Raw genomic sequence first — 15,887 nt, 5'->3', positions numbered from 1 at the left:
CACAATATTGAACAACATGTTCACAAAATTTTATCGGATAATAATGTCTGTAACATGCCGTACACGGTGGGGCTATAAATGTTGCCCGCACTGTACTAAGTAGAGTACTAGGACTTGATTTAGCGTCGACACCCGACCAGCATCACACACCCGCATTACGCGTGCGACGCATCGTCGGCTTCTAGCTAATAGAAGGAGCAGGGGTTACTTCTTCTTCTTCTAGCATATCCCTTGGCTGTGTTCCCTTGGGCTCTAGCGCGACTGCTGTTACGATGACCGACTAAACGACATGCACTCTACTCCTTGTGGTTCAGCGGACATAGCAACTAATGCACCTCTCGGACCGGGAACTGCATCCTACGTCGCTCCTACTTTGGCATCTTGGGCTGCTTGATGAGGCGGCCGTGGTCGATTATCTTGGGCGGCTTTGCTGGTGCAAACAAGTCGGTCGGAATCACCGAGTGCGCTTCGGGGGGCGGCGGCCGCGACGGAGGCTCGAGGCGCACCGCCATCTCTAAGAGCGTGTCGTCCATGCGCGCGGTGGGCTGTGCGGGCACGGCGCCGAGCGACAAGCCCAAGTGCGCTTCGTCGTACTTGTCGAGGAGGCTTTGCACCCACGCGAGGAGCGCAGCCCCGGTCGTCGACGCGCGGCGAACAACGTCGGGCACCAAGTCGGCGTCCGAGAGCACCGCGTGCACGCAGTGGACTTGGCGCGACGTGAGTTTCTCGGGCGTGACGCGGAGGACCTTGGCACAGAAGCTCGGCGCGTGCAGCATATCGCGACAGCCGGTCCACGTGACGTCCTTGACGTGCAGCAAGAGCGCGACGCACACCAATACAGTGTGGAGCTCTTTGGACGGCGACCGAACGGCGCGCAGTAAATTGAGCTCGTCTTTTGAAATCCCGAGCGCATCGAGGCTCCGAAGCGTCTCGTGCTTGGCGTCCTGGCTCTGGTTGGAGCTTCGATCCGCGAGAAAGTGGTTGATCCGCCCTTGCTTGGTGCCTTGCACGACGCCGTCGACCATATACGCGCCGCCTTCGTACGCGATAGTGGTCTTGGTCGCTTCCATCTTGGCCGGCGGGAGCTGCGGCGGGAGCTCGGACATCGCGAGCTTGGCGGCCTCGGCCGGCTACGTTGTGCGTCCTCGTCAAGGTTTCGCTGCGTATGTGCATGGCACTACCTCGAGCGAGTCGACGGCAAACTGTTCGAGGGCTTGCTTGGCGCTCTCGACGAGCAGCTTGTACGTGTTGGCACCGAGGAGCTGCCCCGAGTACGAGGCGTCGATGCGACTCACGACCAAGACGACATTGTGTACATCCCAGCGCTGCAGCACGTACAGCAGTTTGTCGCCAGCGCCAAACATGCCACCGTCGTGCGCGCCTTCAACCACGTCGTAGAGCTCGGCCACGGCGCGCGACGCCATGTCGGACGCGTCGTCGGCCATCTCGATGACGCGGTACGCGTACGAGATGTGGGTGGCCCGTCGCAAAGCGCGTTGCGTCTGGAGGTCGGCGATGACCGCACTTACATTGCTGCTGTGCTTGATGGGCACGACAAAGCCCTGGACTGTGTTCTTGCTCACCGTCGTGGGCGGGCCGGCGCTGAGAGTTCGGCCCATCGCACCCTTTCGAAAGATTGCTTTGCAGCGCGGTGATTGGCCGGATCGCGACACTGGCGGTGTGTGATTGGTCGTTTCACATTGCCTTTGGTGCAAACATGACGCAGGACCTGACCGAGACGGAGATCGCCGAGTTCCGTGAGATCTTCAACCTCGTCGACCGCGTAGAGGGCATCTGATTGCTACTGGCGCTAAGAACCGAGTAGGATCGTGGCGGGTCCATCACCAAGGTGGAGCTCGGCGAGCTCATGGACACTCTCGGCATCAACACGTCACCGGAAGAGATCGACCTCATGATCAACGAGATCGACCAAGACAGCAACGGCGAGATCGACTTTGACGGTGCGTTCGTGTGGCTTATGGTCGTCTTATTCTCCACAGAGTTTGTGGCCGTCATGAGCCGCAAGGTAAACGCAACGTACAGCGCCGACCAAGTCAAAGCGTCCTTCAAGGTCTCACCCCTCTTGCAGCTTTCCCAACCAAATGCGAGCATTTAGCTGTTTGAGAACCCGAGCACGCCCGGGTGTATTCGCGTCGAGCGGCTCCTGAGCGCGCTCACGACGTATGGCAGCGACAAGATCTCGGAAGAGCAGGCGCGGGAGCTCATCTGCCAGGTACGCGCACGCCTCGCTTATCCCACCGCCTGAGATGCTCTTGCACAGCTCGAGCCCGACTCGAACGGGCTCGTCAACTACGAAGAGTACGTCAACATGATGATGACAAAATGACGCATCACACAAAATGGCACGTACTTCCAACCCCAAAGTTTGCTTCAAGGGAAAGGGAATTCCCAAAATGTAAAACGTACAGCAGCCTTTGTTGTTCGTACCTGCCGATACATATACATACGCTGGGATCGATTAATTCACGGAATTCAAACGACTCGAAATCAAGAATTCGTGGTAGCAAATGCAACATAATCTTCCTCATGCTCGCAGACTCGTTGAAATGAATTTAACGACTAATTGGCTTTTGAAAACAAAGTTAAACAGAGCCAATACTAAAGAATTTGGTTCTGTTTAAGTACGGTCTTACGACTAATTAGCTTGCTTCTTAAATGATCCTTTGCCAGTTAGAACAGCAGCGTGTCGGGACCTTCCTGGAGCGCTGTGATCCTCTTACGCTGGGGAGTTGGCCTTGATACCTGTCCCAAAACCCTTCATTTTCGTCGTATTCTTCACCCGTTTCAAGCTGGATTTGGATCTCGAAACCCCTTTGGCCGAGCAACGACCGGCTTCAGTTGGCAGATTCATCGGGACCCGCAGCGAGATGGCGCTCAACTGGTTCCTCATCGTCGTCGTCGTGCTCATGAGCTTCGTCTTCCTCGCCGCCAACGTCTACATCCTCGTCTACTTTCAGCATCCGGACGATAAGAACACGGCGTACTTTCCCAAGCTCCTCGTCGTACGCCGTTCATACCTCGCGGCTCCTAGTTCTTATTGCATGTTTCGTAGATCTTTGGCCTCCTCCTCGCCGAAGCGTGCGTCCTCCTCCTCCCACTCGACGTCGTACGTCCCTATCGAGGATGCTGCATGCAGCTATATACGGCGACGCGTAGGCCAACAATTCGACGGCCATTGGGTGCGACGCGGGCTGGAATGGCTCGTGCGGCAACCTCGACATGGAGGTGCTGTGGCTCATCGTGTTTATGGCGATCGTCGTCTTCCTCGTCCTGCTCCTTCCGTTTGCTATCTACTACTACGAGGGCGACGACGACTTGGACGGCGCCAAAGCAGCCTCGCGCTGGCTCGACGCGCTCAAGATGGAGGTCGGGACGCTCGTTGTCGTCGCGATTGTGATTGCAATCACATACTCCACGTCGTCCACGTCGACGATCCCGTACGATGCCATTGTCATGAGCTCGATTCCGAACGGCTCGATCCCGATCACGTCCGTCAACGGGACGAACGTGACGCATTCGACGATCGTTGTCCCGTCAGCGCTCGCTGCGTATTCTGGCTTTCATGCATTTACCGGTCTGTCACTTGATTGTTGTGAATCGAATGGGACAATATATGCTTGGTAGACGGGTCGGTCCTTAGCTCGGACGAGCGCCTCGCCGCGCTCACGCACCCGGTCCAAGCGACCAACATGACGGTGGCGGTCTCGGTGCCCATCTACATCACGGCGCTCTTCAGCTTTGTGGGCTGGTTCGCCTTTACGATCTTTGTGGCGATCGGTCTCATCGCGCTGCCGCTCGACTTGATCCTGTACCATCTTGATCATGACGGTTTGAGAACTTTGATATTTGCACGTAGGGCCTTCTTTTACCGTCCGCGCTTCATGCCCGCCGACATTTATGCGCAACAAAAGGTTGGTTGCCAAGTATAAATTCGACAAAGATCAAGCGAATCTGGTGTAGATGCTCATCCAGATCCGGTCGCTCGAGCTTTTGGAAGTCGGCAAAGAAATCAAGGCGCAGCAGCTCGTACGCAAATTCTCTTGAAAAAGTCGCGACACTGTGGACTGCAGACGGTCACGGGTTCGAAACTCTCGCTGCGCGAGCGTCAAAAGCAAGCGCGGCAAGACTTGCTCATGATGAACAAGTTCAAACAGGTACAAGTTCCCTCGGTTCTTTATGTATATAAACGTATATGACTAGGCCGTCTACTTGCTCGAGAAGGACGTCCAGGAGCTCAAACTCTGCCACGAAGACTACAAAAACTACAACCCGTTGGTGCCCATCGGGAAGCTCGTGCTCGGCTTCCTTTGCTCGATTGTGAGCTTTCTCTGGGTCCTCCAGATCATCCTCGCGATGCTCCCGCGCGTACCGATTGTGCCGTTCCTCAACAACTACTTTCTCTGGTTCGACTCGTGGTTCCCGCTCTTTGGCACGATCTCGGTCGGCCTCTTCACGCTCTACCTGCTCGCGTGCTGCGTCAAGGGCTGCTTCAAGTTTGGCATGCGCTGTTTTTGCTGTGCGGTACGTCTCCTCTCGTAGTCTCGATTCTTGATAGATTGATACCTTGGCGTAGCTGCACCCCATGGAGTTCAACGGCACGTACATGAACTCATTCCTTTTCAATCTCACGTACATAAACAAGCAACCAGCCCTATGAGGTCTGAGATGCGACGTAGGCTCATCTTGCTCTGCTGCATCCCGTGCGTGCAGTTCGCCAACCAAGCATTTGGCGACTATGTGCGCTTGACGACCATTCAGAGTACGACAATATTGATGCACACATTGTCAGTATGACCGATTGATGTAGCCATGATGGGCGTGCAGCTCAAGTACATGAAGGGCTTTACGTTCTTCTGGGCCAAAAACGTGTTTCTCTACATTTTGCTCGCGCTTGCCTTCCTCACGCTCATCTACCTCGTAACGAACGAGCATATAACAGCAGTTGATGATTTTTGTAGGCAATTCGACCCCGCGACACGTCGTCCAAGACGGACAAGATCCGCAAAAAGATTGAAAAGCAAGTGCGGCTCGCGACCGCCTAAGATCTGTGCGTCACGAATCACATGTGTCCGTCTACGCTTGGTCCACGCTTCGATCCTCGTGCTCGACAGCGTATATGCATCGTTGCAGTACGTGCCTTTATATGCATCGCAGCCGTGTCTTCTGCCGGTGGACGCAGTTCCAGTGCGTTGAGAAGAGACGCTGGTGATCCGATCTGAGTGTTCAAATATCACTTTTGGGATCGAGCCAATCAAATGATCGCAGCAGCAGTGAATCCTTGGCGCCATGAGAGCAAGCTCAGTGGCTTTGCCCTGTACAAGGAGTTACTGGGCGCTCGACTCTTGTCGGCCATGCTTCTCGTCGACGACAAGGCCATGGACGTTGAAACTCGGGCGGTGTCCTCAAGATGGTGCTGGCCAGCTATGGGCGACCTCTTCCTCACGTGTGTCAATCATAGCGTTATAACAAGCGCATGGGTGACGACGACCTTGGGTCCCGATGGTTGGACCTTGCCGGGAGTGCAACCACCATACAGGTTGGCCCATGCGTGATCTCCCACTTCAGCCCGTTGGTTGAGTTGCTCGTCGACGGGCCTTCCCAACAATATGGACAATAACCAATTATATTTAAATAATGTCACTACAATAATTTAATTGCTCGTGCGCTCATGAGCAGTGAAAATGGCGCCAATGTACAGCGGCCGGCGTCGCTGGCCGTGGCAGCCACTGGCTTCACTGCGTGCGTTCGTTTGCTTACACAGTATATCGAACCAGGAGCGCAGTCCGTCGGTGCGAATTGCAGCGCGGCGGGATCCTAGCTCACACTATTTCCGTGCGTATCTTGGCATGGAAGGGCCGCCTGGCACGACGCCGATCGGCAGCCACCGCGCGCGCAAGGTGCTGCGGGCCTCGCTTCTGCTGCCAGAGGCGGCCGCGCTCGAGAGTCTTCCGAGCCTCGAGTACCTCGAGCGCACAAGCGTCAAGGCGTTCCTTGAAGACGCGCTCAAGCAGCTGCTTCTCGAGCGCCCCGAGAGCGCCGCCCGCTTCTTTGACAAGTATTTTTCCAGGTAGCCGCTACCGCACTATGCATCTGAGGTGTCGGTAGAGTGCTAGCCATGACGCACGTCGAAGGCCGGTCCTTTGAGTTCGTCGATGCCAATCTCCGCAATCGCCTCGCGTTTCTCGCGCTCCTCGACAGCGCGCTTGGCCACATTGACGATGCGTACGGTGCGTCACCGACGTAGCTTGCAGAAGGATGCGACTGCCGCTAGAGATGACGATGGACGACTTTCACCAGCTGGCGGCCGCGAACTGCCATGGCTTGCCGCGCTCGCTCGTGGCCCAAGCGTGCGGCCACCTTCTCGAGCCCGAGAGCAGCGCCGTCGAGATCCCATTCAAGCGCATCCTGACATGCTTCCGGGCGTGCTTGATCTACAATGGTTGGCGCATCCAACCCGCGGCTTCGTGACTTAGGAAGATGGTAGAGTTCTTAGCCCACGTCTACCACATTTACGCCGAGTACGCGCGGCCCGAGAAGAAGGACGCGGCCGCGCTCGAGACGGCTGACGAGAAGCGGCGCAAGGACGGCGCGCAGGCCAAGCTCAGTGAAGCCGTCGTCGCCAAGGTCCGCGACGAGCACCGCGGGTGCCACGAAAGGTACGTCACTGCGCCAAGGCCAGCCTCATGCAGAGGAGCGCAGGTTCACCTGCCCCGCGCTGTCCGTCGTCGAGGCGTGTCTGTACACCAGTAGCACCTTCAAGCAGGTTGGCATATCGAGAGCTGTGCTGCAACCTAGATGCTGGCTAGTTCTGCGGGGCCTTTGTCGAGCATGTCGCAATCGACGCTGCGATCAATGAACTCCACAGCGCGCACGAGAAGGTGGGCGAAGCCGTCTTTCGGCTGGCAACGGGCGACGCCACCGACGGCCCAGACATGGACACGTACGCCGGCTCCTCTGCAGGATATCGCAGCCAACGTAGCGTAGACTCAAGCAGCCGCGCAAGACGACCAAGCGGCGCGCCTCGTCCAAGGCGGCCAAGCGCGGGTAGCCGGCGATGCAGAGGCAGGGGCGCTGCGATCTTGGCCCGCAGCTGGCGCCGCCAAATTTTAGGAGCTTGTATTCTGCATGCCCGTTTTCAGCCAATGGCCTTGCCGTAATGAACGAGTTTTATCCAATGGCATCGCGCACACGTTGGTATCTAAGACGTGTGATCGAGCGTTCGGTGTAACTTCCCAAGCCAACGACGACGAATGAGCCAAGTGGACGTGCCGTACACGAGCCAGCGGCTGCGCTTCGTGGTCGAGCCGGCGCTGGCCGACGAGATCCATGGTGGCACGACTGCATGTACGTCGACGCGCAATGGGTGAATGATGGCTCATGGACTCGCGGCCTAGTGCGCAAGGGCTGCCACCTCGGCACGCTGGCCGAGCAGGTCACGCCAGGCACGACGCTCGAGCGCGACGCGTTTCTCGCATGGATGAAGGCGGCGAGTGGCATTCAGACGGACCGCGACTTTCGTTCGGCGCACGCGCTGCTCGAGCTGCTCTACCACGCCTTCTCAGCGTACAGCGTCGACATGGTAGACCTCGCGATCGGTGCCATGACCGTGCTCGACGGCTCGACCGAAGACAAGCTCCGGACGGCGCTGGCGCTCGTGACCGACGACGTCATCACGGAAGGCGACCTCGTCCGCGTCCTCGGCGGCTTCCTCCTCGGTCTCTACTGCCTCTTTGCGGGCGCCGACGACGAGAACAGCCACGCGCCCGACGCGATCGTCGAGCTCCTCACAAACAGCGCCGCCAAGACCGTCCACGGCCTTCTTGAACAGACGCCGACGCTCACATTTGAGCATATTTGGGACTGGTACCTCCTTGTGGGCGCCACCGAGGCGCCGTACCTCAAGCTGCTCGACATGGACCGGTGGGCGATCGAGGGGCGCGCGACCGTGTCGCCGCCGCCAAGCACGAGCGACGGCGTCCTCTTTGGCTTCGTATCGGAGGGCCACGTCCTCGGCGTCCACGAAGCGCACGCTGTGGAGCTCGAGGACGTCCTCATGGCGACGCGCTTTCCGGTGCTGTCGCCGCAGACGCTCTACGATACCTTCTTGCACCACACGCTCGACGGGTGGCTTGACGAGCTCACGTTCATCGAAAGCGTCAACGAGCTCACGTGCATGACGTGCACGAACCACGTCATGGACGACGACAAGCTCATGGGCACCATGCGATCGCTCTTCAAGCAGTACCTCGGCGGCGCCCACAGCAAGACGACGGTCGACGCGTTCGAGCTCGCCGCCGGCTTTAGCCTCTTTGCGCACGGCTCAAAGAGCGACAAGCTCGCGGCCGGCTTCCATTTCTTCGATACGGACGACCTCGGGTACCTCTCGAAAGGCCAGCTCTGGCGCTTCCTGCGGTCGGTCATCCTCACGATCCTCGGGCTCGCACCGCCGTCCATGCCGCTGCCAACGTCGTCGATCCTGGCGTTTGTCGACGCGGGCGGCGCGGCGATCTTGGAGGCGCTGGACGCACCCACGTACACGTTCGAGACGTTTGGCCGGTGGTACAACCAAGGCGGCTTCCAGCTCTTGAGCTGGCTCGAGCTCCTCGACCTCAAGAAGTGGTCGTTCGTCTACGGCGACTTCAACACGTCGATCTTGGACAAGACTCCGGTGCAGCCCGTCTCGGCCAGCATGTACTACACGGCCAAGAACATTCGGGCGACCAACCAGAAGGACGACGCGGGCTCCAATGACAACCACAATGTGCAGAGCAACGGCGGCGGCCTCCTGCCGCTCGACTCGATTCCGGCGCTCTGCCTCAAGAACGACGTGGTCCTCGCGTTCGACCTCCTCCTCGAGTCGGACTTGCACCCAGTGCAGAACCTCGCCTTTGACAATGGTGATCTGCTGCACTACGCGCAGCTGCAGCGGGACACGGACCTCTATACGCTCAACGTCAACGCAGTACACAATGCGTTTGCAGCGTACATTGACGTGCACAACGGCCTCGCCACCATCGACAAGGGGCGCTTTGACGCGTGCATGGGCGCGCTGCTGCCGCACGCCCTCGACCGGTCGGGCCTCGCCGCCCTCTTCTTTGCGTTCAACCGGACTGGCACCGGGAAGCTCGACGCGACCGAGTTTGTCTCGGGCTTCCTCCTCCTCGTCGGCGGCTCGAAGAGCAGCAAGCTCGCATTTTGCTTTGGCCTCTTTGACGAAGACGGCGACGGGTTCCTCACGCGCCGGGAGATGTGGAAGTTTTTGCGCTCATTCCTGACCATGCTCCTGGCGCTCGGGAACGGCGCCGACTTGTCGGCCGACACGATCGGGTACATCTGCGACGCCGCGTGCATTTCGATCGCCAAGAGCATCTTCAACGAGTCGATGAGCGGCGACGACCTCGTGCTGCGCTCCAAAGTGGCATTTGCCGACTTTGCCGACTGGTACTCGGAGAAAGGGTACGCGCTCATCCCGTGGATCGAGCTCCTCGATGCCAAGAAATGGCCCGTTGTCGACGCAACGATCGCAAATGCTGTCAGTAGCTTCACCGCGTCGACGGCCGCCGGCCAAGAAAAGGAAGACGCGCTGGTCGAGACAACGACGACGGTCGTGAGCAGCGCCGGCGGGTACCCCGCGAGCACCCAAGACGGCTACAAGGACTCGTCCTCGGTGGTCTTTCAGTTCAAGCTCACGTCGTACGATGCGACGATGCTCCGGATCCGGCTACGGGACGTCGCGGTCGTCTCGACGATCGCCGACAAGCTCCGACTGCGGCTCTTGACGTGCGAAGCGCTCTACACGAGCCTTGACAAGTTTGCGAAGGGCAAGTGCCTCACCAAGTCGGGGTTTTTGTATGCAATCCGGAGCCTCGCGCCCAAGGAAGGCTTGAGCAGCGAAGACCAAGAGTTCCTCTCGTACCACCTCCTGCGGCTCTTTTCACTTTACGAAACCGAGACCAACCTCGACGGCAGCGACGACGACTCGGAGACTATGATCACGACGTCGGTTCCCGGCTCGATCATGGGCAGCGCGGTCGACAAGCTCCACTTGTTGTCCGGGCTCAGTATCCTCTGCGCAGGTTCGAAAAGCAACAAGCTCGGCGTGCTCTTCACGCTCTACGACGTGCACCACGACGGCTGCATCTCGCGCCGGGCCCTCTTCGAGCTCTTCAAAAGCATCCTCGCGCTGCTGTTTTCATTTTCGCTGGCCGAGGCCGCGTCGTCGTCGTCCAACCTCTTTGCTGCCGAGCGCGCGGCCGGCGCCCTCACGTCCCAAGTGTTTTGCGAGACGCAGTCGCGGTCGTCGATCTCGCTCGGCGTCTTTGCCGAGTGGTACAGCGCCGGCGGGTACCAGTGCTGCCCGTGGCTCGAGCTCCTCGACCTGAGCAAGTGGCCGACAAAGGCGGCGATGGACGCCCACGCACGCGAGAAGCCGCTCGCGTACGCCTTTGACATGCACGAAGAAGGGAGCCTGCTGCAGTACTCTGAGAAGGACATTGCGACGTACCTGAGTATGCTGGACGCGACGCAGTTCCTGTCGCTCCCGGTGGCCGCGATCCACGAAGCCATCGTCGCCAACGCGCGGCCGCAGCATGGCAGTACCGTCGACGGCGGCGGCCTCGTCATCTCGCGCGCAAGCTTTTATCGCTGCATCCGCAAGCTCATTCCGCGCCAAGCCATCAACGAAGAAGGCCAGCAGCTCGCGTCGCGCCTCCTCGCACGGCTCTTTGGCGTCTACGACCGCAAGAAAACTGGCAAAGTCCAAGCGCTCGAGCTCGCGTGCGGGCTCACGATCCTCGGGCACGGCTCCAAGAGCCAGAAGCTGGCGGCCGCGTTCGATCTGCTCGTGTCGTTGGCCAACAAAGGGTCGCCCCAGCAGACCAAGCTGCCCCATGGCATGCTCTTCTTGTATTTGCGCTCGTTTCTCTTAGCGCTCATGGTGCTGAGTGATGCGCGGTACCGGTCGGGCCTCGAGCACATGTACGTCGAGGCGGACGAGGTGGTCGGGGAGGCCACGACCAAGGTCCTCTCGGAGATCACGCTGGACGCAAGCCTCCGGACGAGGAACCGCATCTCGTTCGAGCAGTTTGGCGAGTGGTACAACGGCGGCGGCTACGAGACGCTGTCGTGGGTCGAGCTGCTTGACGTGGCCAAGTGGCAGCACGAGACGTCGACGCCGCCGACGCAGCATGGCGTCCGCGCCTCCGACATTGGCCTTTCGCCCGCCTCATTGCACGACCCGGTGCTGCTCGAGATGCGTCTACCGAGCCGGCCGCTGCGCTTCACCGCGTCCGGTATCCAAGGACTCCGCGAGTGTCTCGTGCACTTGGAGCTCCATCTGTACGCGCCGCTGCAGCTCCTCACGGTGCTCAAGAGCTTCCTCAAGCGCCACGAAGCACCGTCGACCGACCTCCTCTCGCCGACGGTGCAGGTGGCGCTGACAAAGGACCAGTTCCGAAGCGCGCTGCTTCAACTCTGCGCGACGCACGCCCACTGCACCAATAGCTACGTACTGAGCTTTGCGGACGCGGTGTTTGCGGCATTTGCCGCCAACACGGACGACGCGGCCGATGCGCGCATCCGGCGGCGCGCGACGACCGTGCCCCTCGTGCACTTGCTCTGCGGCCTCATGGTCTTCACGGACGGGTCGCTCCTCGAGATCCTTCTGCATGGGACCGCGCTGCTGTGCTTCACTGCGTTTACAGAGCAGCTCGTCGACGACGTGAGCCAGCACCATTTCGTCCCACGCTCGATCCTGCAGCTCTGCCTCGAGGCCTTTCTCAAGATGCTCTACGCCATTAGCAGCAGTAGCCTGGACGTGGAGAGCCATATCGAAGGCAGCGCCAAGGCCGGCGCGAAAGCTTGTGTCGGGGGCTTCGCGCCCGGCGGGCCCGACGAGATGGTGTCGATCGAAGCGTTCTGTAGCTGGTACCTCGAGCGCAACGAGCACGACTGGCTGCGACTCGTCGTGCTGGAAAACTGGCCACCCGAGCTCCTCGAACTCAACCTCGCCAACCGCGCGTCGCAAGCCACGTCGTCCTAGTCGCTCGAAACATTTATTTGCATGTTCATTCGTCCTTGGTCTTGGTCGTCGCCTTGTCGCCGTAGAGAAGGCAGCCCATGCCGAGGAGGATAATGGAGGCGCCGAGCCACCATTGCAGTGGGAGGTGCTCGTGGAAAATGGCGAGGCCCAGGATCGCCTACCGTCGACGGATCAACCACCTGTCGATGACGCATGGGGTCTACCGTCACGACAAAGTTGATGGCCGAGCTCGTGATCGTCGCTGTAAGCGAGTCGGTCTCATGGAGGCCTTGCACGAAGAAGTTGAGCATGACGGCGTTCGAGAGCAGCATCGCGATGAAGAAGAGGACCCGGACGCCGACGCTCACGTAGGCGCAGTCGAGCCAGGCCACCTCGGTCGCCATGCTCATGCAGGTTTCCTGGACCACATGCAGCATGGAGGTTGAGTCGTCCGAGGAGAACTTGCCGAGCATGCCCGAGCAGGCGGCGATCGCGCCCGACACGGCGCTGCTCCACATGCTGGATACACAAAAAGCAAAAGTGATGCGTATTTTCGGCATTTCACTTTTGCAATGCGGCATTCTAGATATGGCATGTGCCACGTTATAAAACACTGGTTCAACCAGTGTATGGCACCGCGGATCCGGATACGGCGCGGAGACCACAGAAGCACAAGCATGGCACTCGATGGCTTCGTCGTCGAGGTGCGCAACCTCCCGGCGGCGCTGGCGACGTCGGCGATCGAAGAGCTGCTGCAGCATGTCGGCGCCACCGATATCCGCGTGCTGACAAGCCGCAGCAAGGTACAGCGCCATGCATGCTCTACCGCAGAAGCTCCATGGGTCCCGATCCTGCGTAGAAGAAAGCAGCGTTAGCCGCCTTCCCGAACGACAGCATTGGCAACGCTGCTGTGGCACGACTCGGCAAGATGCGGCTGGCTGATCACCAGCTCCAGGCGCGGGTCCACGGCGGCCCACTCGACGCCCCACCACCTTCAACCGCACCGATCTTTCCGCCGCTGCCACCCGAGCCGACGCCATCGACACCATCGACAGCGCGGCAGCCGACGCCAATTGCACCGCATCTCGGGTACGCGTTCGGAGGATATGCGTATGCCACATGCAGGCGACATAGACTGCACTACCCGCCGTCGCCGCTGCTCGCGTACAAGTACCCCAAGGCGACGCCCGAGATCGTGGCCAATGTCGCCAACGGTAAGTCCCACGGCGTCGCCCTTCCTCGTCACCATCTACATAGCGCTCATGGCCCTGCCCAAGCTGTACACACAAGTGCTGCATCTCATGAACAAGATGCACTTGCCGCCACCGTTCGAGAAGGACGTCATCCGCGGCCCCTTCTCGACTGACGTAGGAGTTCTACGATCTGACGTGCTACTATCGCGGCTTGCGGTAGGTGCTCGCTGCCGGCGGCAAACGCCAGTACGAAGATGCCTTTCAAGCCAGCGACGACGACGAGGACGACGACGAGAAGGACGACGAGGCGACTGCGGACGCGGCCGTTCTTGGTCCGGACGCCCCCGCCGACGTCATCGAACGGCCCGTAGCGGTGCCCAGCCAGCGACCACGGGGCGCCAAACCACCGAAAAAAGCACTGCGCGTCGCCCTCGCGTTTGTCGACGACGCGCCGGCGCCCCGTCTCGTGGCGCGCCCCGGCGTCATCTCCGAGGCCGAGTTGAATCGAACTCGACTCGCCCCCGAGGGTCTCATCTTCACCTTCATGAGAGTATACAGAGGCTGATCGAAGACATCGTAGCGCTCTTGGAGCTCAAGTACATGAAGGGGTACGCCCGAGGCGACCCGTCGCGTGTGCTCTACATCAAGAATATCGCCAAGTCCGTCGACGAGTCGGACCTTCGCCACGTCTTTGGGGCGGTCTTCCCCGACGACGCGTCCATGGGGTACGCACAAATGTATCAAATTGTCAAGTGACGCGGTCGCGTAGCCTCCTCTCGATCAAGTTGTTTAAAGAAGGGCGGCTCAAGGGCCAAGCATTTGTCGAGTTCCCAGATGTGGCGCTGGCGACGCTCGCGCTCGAGACCATCCACGGTGTCTGCTTGGAGGAGAAGCCGCTGATTCTGGTATGTGAACTGTGTACCCAGATCTGATTGCTTTCTAGTGCTACCGAAAAGCTCCGACCTCCGACACTGGCGCACCACCAGCCGTGTAAAATGGTGGATCCGCCAGCAAATGACATGTTTTGTATTGTACACAGGACCGTCTCAGGCGACAATTAGTTAGTTGAACGGAGAATCGGAGAATAGTAGTCATATATATGGAACTCGAGCTACTTCAACGTCCAGTCGAAAGCTTCGACGTTCGGAGAAAGGCTTGAGACGGCGACTGTCGCATCGACAGTCCGCCACAGTGCACCTACAGCTATTTACACGCAACTTTCCGTTGCACCGACACGTCTCGAGCATGACACTGGGACGCGCCATTCGTATCCGCCTCGGCGTCCAGACAGTCGATTGCAGCGGCTTTCAGAGAACAGCCGACGCGACAGCGACCCCGCGGGCACGACTTGGGTGCGGTATCGAGAGCGCGAGATCCTGCAATAGCAAAGCGGTGGGTTGGGTGCGTCTAGTCTTGCGTCCGATTGGCGCAACCGTAAAAGTTCGAAGCTGAAACCGTCCATAGATCGTGGTTGGCAACGGTTGACCTTTCCAGTACGTACTTGGGATCTTGCTTTGGCATGACGTCGTCGATCGAGGACCTCCGCTTGCTGCAGCGGGCTGCGCGGAAGGGCCGCCACGACCTCGTCGCGAGCTTGATCATGAACGGCGCCGCCATCAACGCCGCCGACGACGCCGGCCGGACTGCTGCCCACGAAGCCGCGCGCAACGGCCACGTCCAAGTGCTCAATGTGCTCCATATGCTCGGCGCCGACTTGAGCGCGCGCAGCGACCGCGGTGTGAGCGTCGCGCACCAAGCCGCGTACGGCGGGCACGTGGCCTTCCTCCAGCGGCTCGTCGCGATTGGTGCCCGCGTCGACTGGACCGACCACAACGACTGCACGCCGCTCGAAGTGGCGATTGAGGCGCACCAGTACGCCGCCGCCGAGTACCTCGAGACTATCTATAGTGAGCACGTCGTCGAGGAAGAAGCCTACGACGCCGACGATGGCGCGATCGACACGGAGCTCCAGGCGCCAAGCGTATTTCCACTGCCGCCGGACCTCTTTAGCCTTCTCAACGCCGCCCCGGTAGACGCCACCGACCACACCGACGGCGACGACGATGCAACGCTGTCGTCGGAAGAGCTCGACTTGCCGGGCGATGGGCTCCAGTCACTCCTTCCGTCCGACTACTTTGCCTCGACCAAGAAGCGGCCGCGCGAGACGACGTCGCTCTTGCCGCCCAAGCGACTTCGCGAGGACCGATTCCTCTCGCCGTCGACACCGGTCGACCAGGCCGTGTCGACGTTTCTGCGTCCGCCAGTCTCGTCGCCGCCGTCGCTCCTGCACAAGCAGTTGGCGGGCGTTCCGTGGCGCCGAAAACCAGAGGTGTGGCGACAGCCCGACGACGACAGCGACGACAGCATTCCGTCGCGCACCACGGCAGCGTCGGTCGCGGAGCTCATGCCCGAGACGGACCACTCGATCCACTCGCTCCTCGCGACGTTCGAAGCGGATGCCCACTGATTGCGTCGGCAGCCAACTAATTTAACAAATCAATCAACGTGTGGCGTCCTACAAGCGACATGTGGTGGGCACGGTGGGTTGGCCCAAGGTGACAGCTCATACGGCACTCTTGCCACGACGTAGCAAGGCTGGCCCTCTATGAGCGTGCATGGCAGCGACTGCTGTCCGTGCAGCCGCCACAGCTTCC

General features: G+C 59.9%; 8 protein-coding genes across 8 annotated transcripts; 6 read left to right on the top strand and 2 right to left on the bottom strand.

The window, feature by feature from the left end:
* Positions 1–203: 203 nt before the first annotated feature.
* SDRG_17051 (hypothetical protein) lies at positions 204–1,662 on the bottom strand. The gene is made up of 2 exons (XM_008623283.1): positions 1,182–1,662; positions 204–1,130 (listed from the first exon to the last, which is right to left on the bottom strand). The coding sequence occupies exons 1-2, from the start codon at positions 1,617–1,619 to the stop codon at positions 369–371; spliced, it is 1,200 nt and encodes a 399-aa protein (XP_008621505.1). The 5' UTR covers positions 1,620–1,662; the 3' UTR covers positions 204–368.
* Positions 1,663–1,710: 48 nt separating this feature from the next.
* SDRG_17050 (hypothetical protein) lies at positions 1,711–2,515 on the top strand. Its single transcript, XM_008623282.1, has 5 exons — positions 1,711–1,783; positions 1,826–1,961; positions 2,001–2,071; positions 2,117–2,233; positions 2,282–2,515. The coding sequence occupies exons 1-5, from the start codon at positions 1,718–1,720 to the stop codon at positions 2,345–2,347; spliced, it is 456 nt and encodes a 151-aa protein (XP_008621504.1). The 5' UTR covers positions 1,711–1,717; the 3' UTR covers positions 2,348–2,515.
* Positions 2,516–2,795: 280 nt separating this feature from the next.
* SDRG_17049 (hypothetical protein) lies at positions 2,796–5,296 on the top strand. Its single transcript, XM_008623281.1, has 12 exons — positions 2,796–3,023; positions 3,074–3,127; positions 3,178–3,595; positions 3,646–3,829; positions 3,878–3,932; positions 3,982–4,047; positions 4,092–4,175; positions 4,222–4,542; positions 4,595–4,650; positions 4,698–4,780; positions 4,829–4,938; positions 4,980–5,296. Exons 1-12 carry the CDS (start codon positions 2,889–2,891, stop codon positions 5,061–5,063), a joined length of 1,650 nt encoding a protein of 549 aa, XP_008621503.1. The 5' UTR covers positions 2,796–2,888; the 3' UTR covers positions 5,064–5,296.
* A 556-nt stretch (positions 5,297–5,852) lies between these two features.
* On the top strand, positions 5,853–7,196 carry SDRG_17048 (hypothetical protein). The gene is made up of 7 exons (XM_008623280.1): positions 5,853–6,088; positions 6,127–6,248; positions 6,293–6,460; positions 6,506–6,677; positions 6,721–6,784; positions 6,828–6,961; positions 7,006–7,196. The coding sequence occupies exons 1-7, from the start codon at positions 5,868–5,870 to the stop codon at positions 7,067–7,069; spliced, it is 945 nt and encodes a 314-aa protein (XP_008621502.1). The 5' UTR covers positions 5,853–5,867; the 3' UTR covers positions 7,070–7,196.
* Positions 7,197–7,271: 75 nt separating this feature from the next.
* On the top strand, positions 7,272–12,061 carry SDRG_17047 (hypothetical protein; the record flags this gene model as incomplete). The annotated part of the gene is made up of 2 exons (XM_008623279.1): positions 7,272–7,365; positions 7,416–12,061. 2 exons carry the CDS (start codon positions 7,272–7,274, stop codon positions 12,059–12,061), a joined length of 4,740 nt encoding a protein of 1,579 aa, XP_008621501.1.
* SDRG_17046 (hypothetical protein) lies at positions 12,056–12,570 on the bottom strand. The gene is made up of 2 exons (XM_008623278.1): positions 12,265–12,570; positions 12,056–12,218 (listed from the first exon to the last, which is right to left on the bottom strand). The coding sequence occupies exons 1-2, from the start codon at positions 12,556–12,558 to the stop codon at positions 12,087–12,089; spliced, it is 426 nt and encodes a 141-aa protein (XP_008621500.1). The 5' UTR covers positions 12,559–12,570; the 3' UTR covers positions 12,056–12,086.
* Positions 12,571–12,690: 120 nt separating this feature from the next.
* On the top strand, positions 12,691–14,359 carry SDRG_17045 (hypothetical protein). The gene is made up of 8 exons (XM_008623277.1): positions 12,691–12,843; positions 12,900–13,129; positions 13,175–13,254; positions 13,298–13,407; positions 13,454–13,760; positions 13,814–13,958; positions 14,003–14,138; positions 14,177–14,359. The coding sequence occupies exons 1-8, from the start codon at positions 12,718–12,720 to the stop codon at positions 14,225–14,227; spliced, it is 1,185 nt and encodes a 394-aa protein (XP_008621499.1). The 5' UTR covers positions 12,691–12,717; the 3' UTR covers positions 14,228–14,359.
* Positions 14,360–14,737: 378 nt separating this feature from the next.
* Positions 14,738–15,760, top strand: SDRG_17044 (hypothetical protein). Its single transcript, XM_008623276.1, has one exon. It carries the CDS (start codon positions 14,753–14,755, stop codon positions 15,698–15,700), a length of 948 nt encoding a protein of 315 aa, XP_008621498.1. The 5' UTR covers positions 14,738–14,752; the 3' UTR covers positions 15,701–15,760.
* Positions 15,761–15,887: the final 127 nt, after the last annotated feature.

Source organism: Saprolegnia diclina (assembly GCF_000281045.1).
Source record: "Saprolegnia diclina VS20 unplaced genomic scaffold supercont1.185, whole genome shotgun sequence".
Classification (NCBI taxonomy): domain Eukaryota; phylum Oomycota; class Saprolegniomycetes; order Saprolegniales; family Saprolegniaceae; genus Saprolegnia; species Saprolegnia diclina.
The sequence above is the reverse complement of the archived record's forward strand: the minus strand, read 5'-3'. Positions and strand labels throughout refer to the sequence as shown.

Bases quoted from the DNA above. Each gene is read 5' to 3' on its own strand.
- SDRG_17051 (XM_008623283.1), bottom strand. From the start codon at position 1,619: ATGGGCCGAACTCTCAGCGCCGGCCCGCCCACGACGGTGAGCAAGAAC. The intron at 1,131-1,181 runs GTAGTGCCATGC...CGCACAACGTAG, and splicing joins TTGCCGTCGACTCGCTCGAG to CCGGCCGAGGCCGCCAAGCT.
- SDRG_17050 (XM_008623282.1), top strand. From the start codon at position 1,718: ATGACGCAGGACCTGACCGAGACGGAGATCGCCGAGTTCCGTGAGATC. The intron at 1,962-2,000 runs GTGCGTTCGTGT...TATTCTCCACAG, and splicing joins CGGCGAGATCGACTTTGACG to AGTTTGTGGCCGTCATGAGC. The intron at 2,072-2,116 runs GTCTCACCCCTC...GCGAGCATTTAG, and splicing joins AAGTCAAAGCGTCCTTCAAG to CTGTTTGAGAACCCGAGCAC.
- SDRG_17049 (XM_008623281.1), top strand. From the start codon at position 2,889: ATGGCGCTCAACTGGTTCCTCATCGTCGTCGTCGTGCTCATGAGCTTC. The intron at 3,024-3,073 runs GTACGCCGTTCA...CATGTTTCGTAG, and splicing joins ACTTTCCCAAGCTCCTCGTC to ATCTTTGGCCTCCTCCTCGC. The intron at 4,543-4,594 runs GTACGTCTCCTC...ACCTTGGCGTAG, and splicing joins TGCGCTGTTTTTGCTGTGCG to CTGCACCCCATGGAGTTCAA.
- SDRG_17048 (XM_008623280.1), top strand. From the start codon at position 5,868: ATGGAAGGGCCGCCTGGCACGACGCCGATCGGCAGCCACCGCGCGCGC. The intron at 6,249-6,292 runs GTGCGTCACCGA...GACTGCCGCTAG, and splicing joins CCACATTGACGATGCGTACG to AGATGACGATGGACGACTTT. The intron at 6,962-7,005 runs GTACGCCGGCTC...AACGTAGCGTAG, and splicing joins GACGGCCCAGACATGGACAC to ACTCAAGCAGCCGCGCAAGA.
- SDRG_17046 (XM_008623278.1), bottom strand. From the start codon at position 12,558: ATGTGGAGCAGCGCCGTGTCGGGCGCGATCGCCGCCTGCTCGGGCATG. The intron at 12,219-12,264 runs GTAGACCCCATG...CGTCGACGGTAG, and splicing joins CCATCAACTTTGTCGTGACG to GCGATCCTGGGCCTCGCCAT.
- SDRG_17045 (XM_008623277.1), top strand. From the start codon at position 12,718: ATGGCACTCGATGGCTTCGTCGTCGAGGTGCGCAACCTCCCGGCGGCG. The intron at 13,130-13,174 runs GTACGCGTTCGG...CAGGCGACATAG, and splicing joins CCAATTGCACCGCATCTCGG to ACTGCACTACCCGCCGTCGC. The intron at 13,408-13,453 runs GTAGGAGTTCTA...GGCTTGCGGTAG, and splicing joins GCGGCCCCTTCTCGACTGAC to GTGCTCGCTGCCGGCGGCAA.
- SDRG_17044 (XM_008623276.1), top strand. From the start codon at position 14,753: ATGACGTCGTCGATCGAGGACCTCCGCTTGCTGCAGCGGGCTGCGCGG.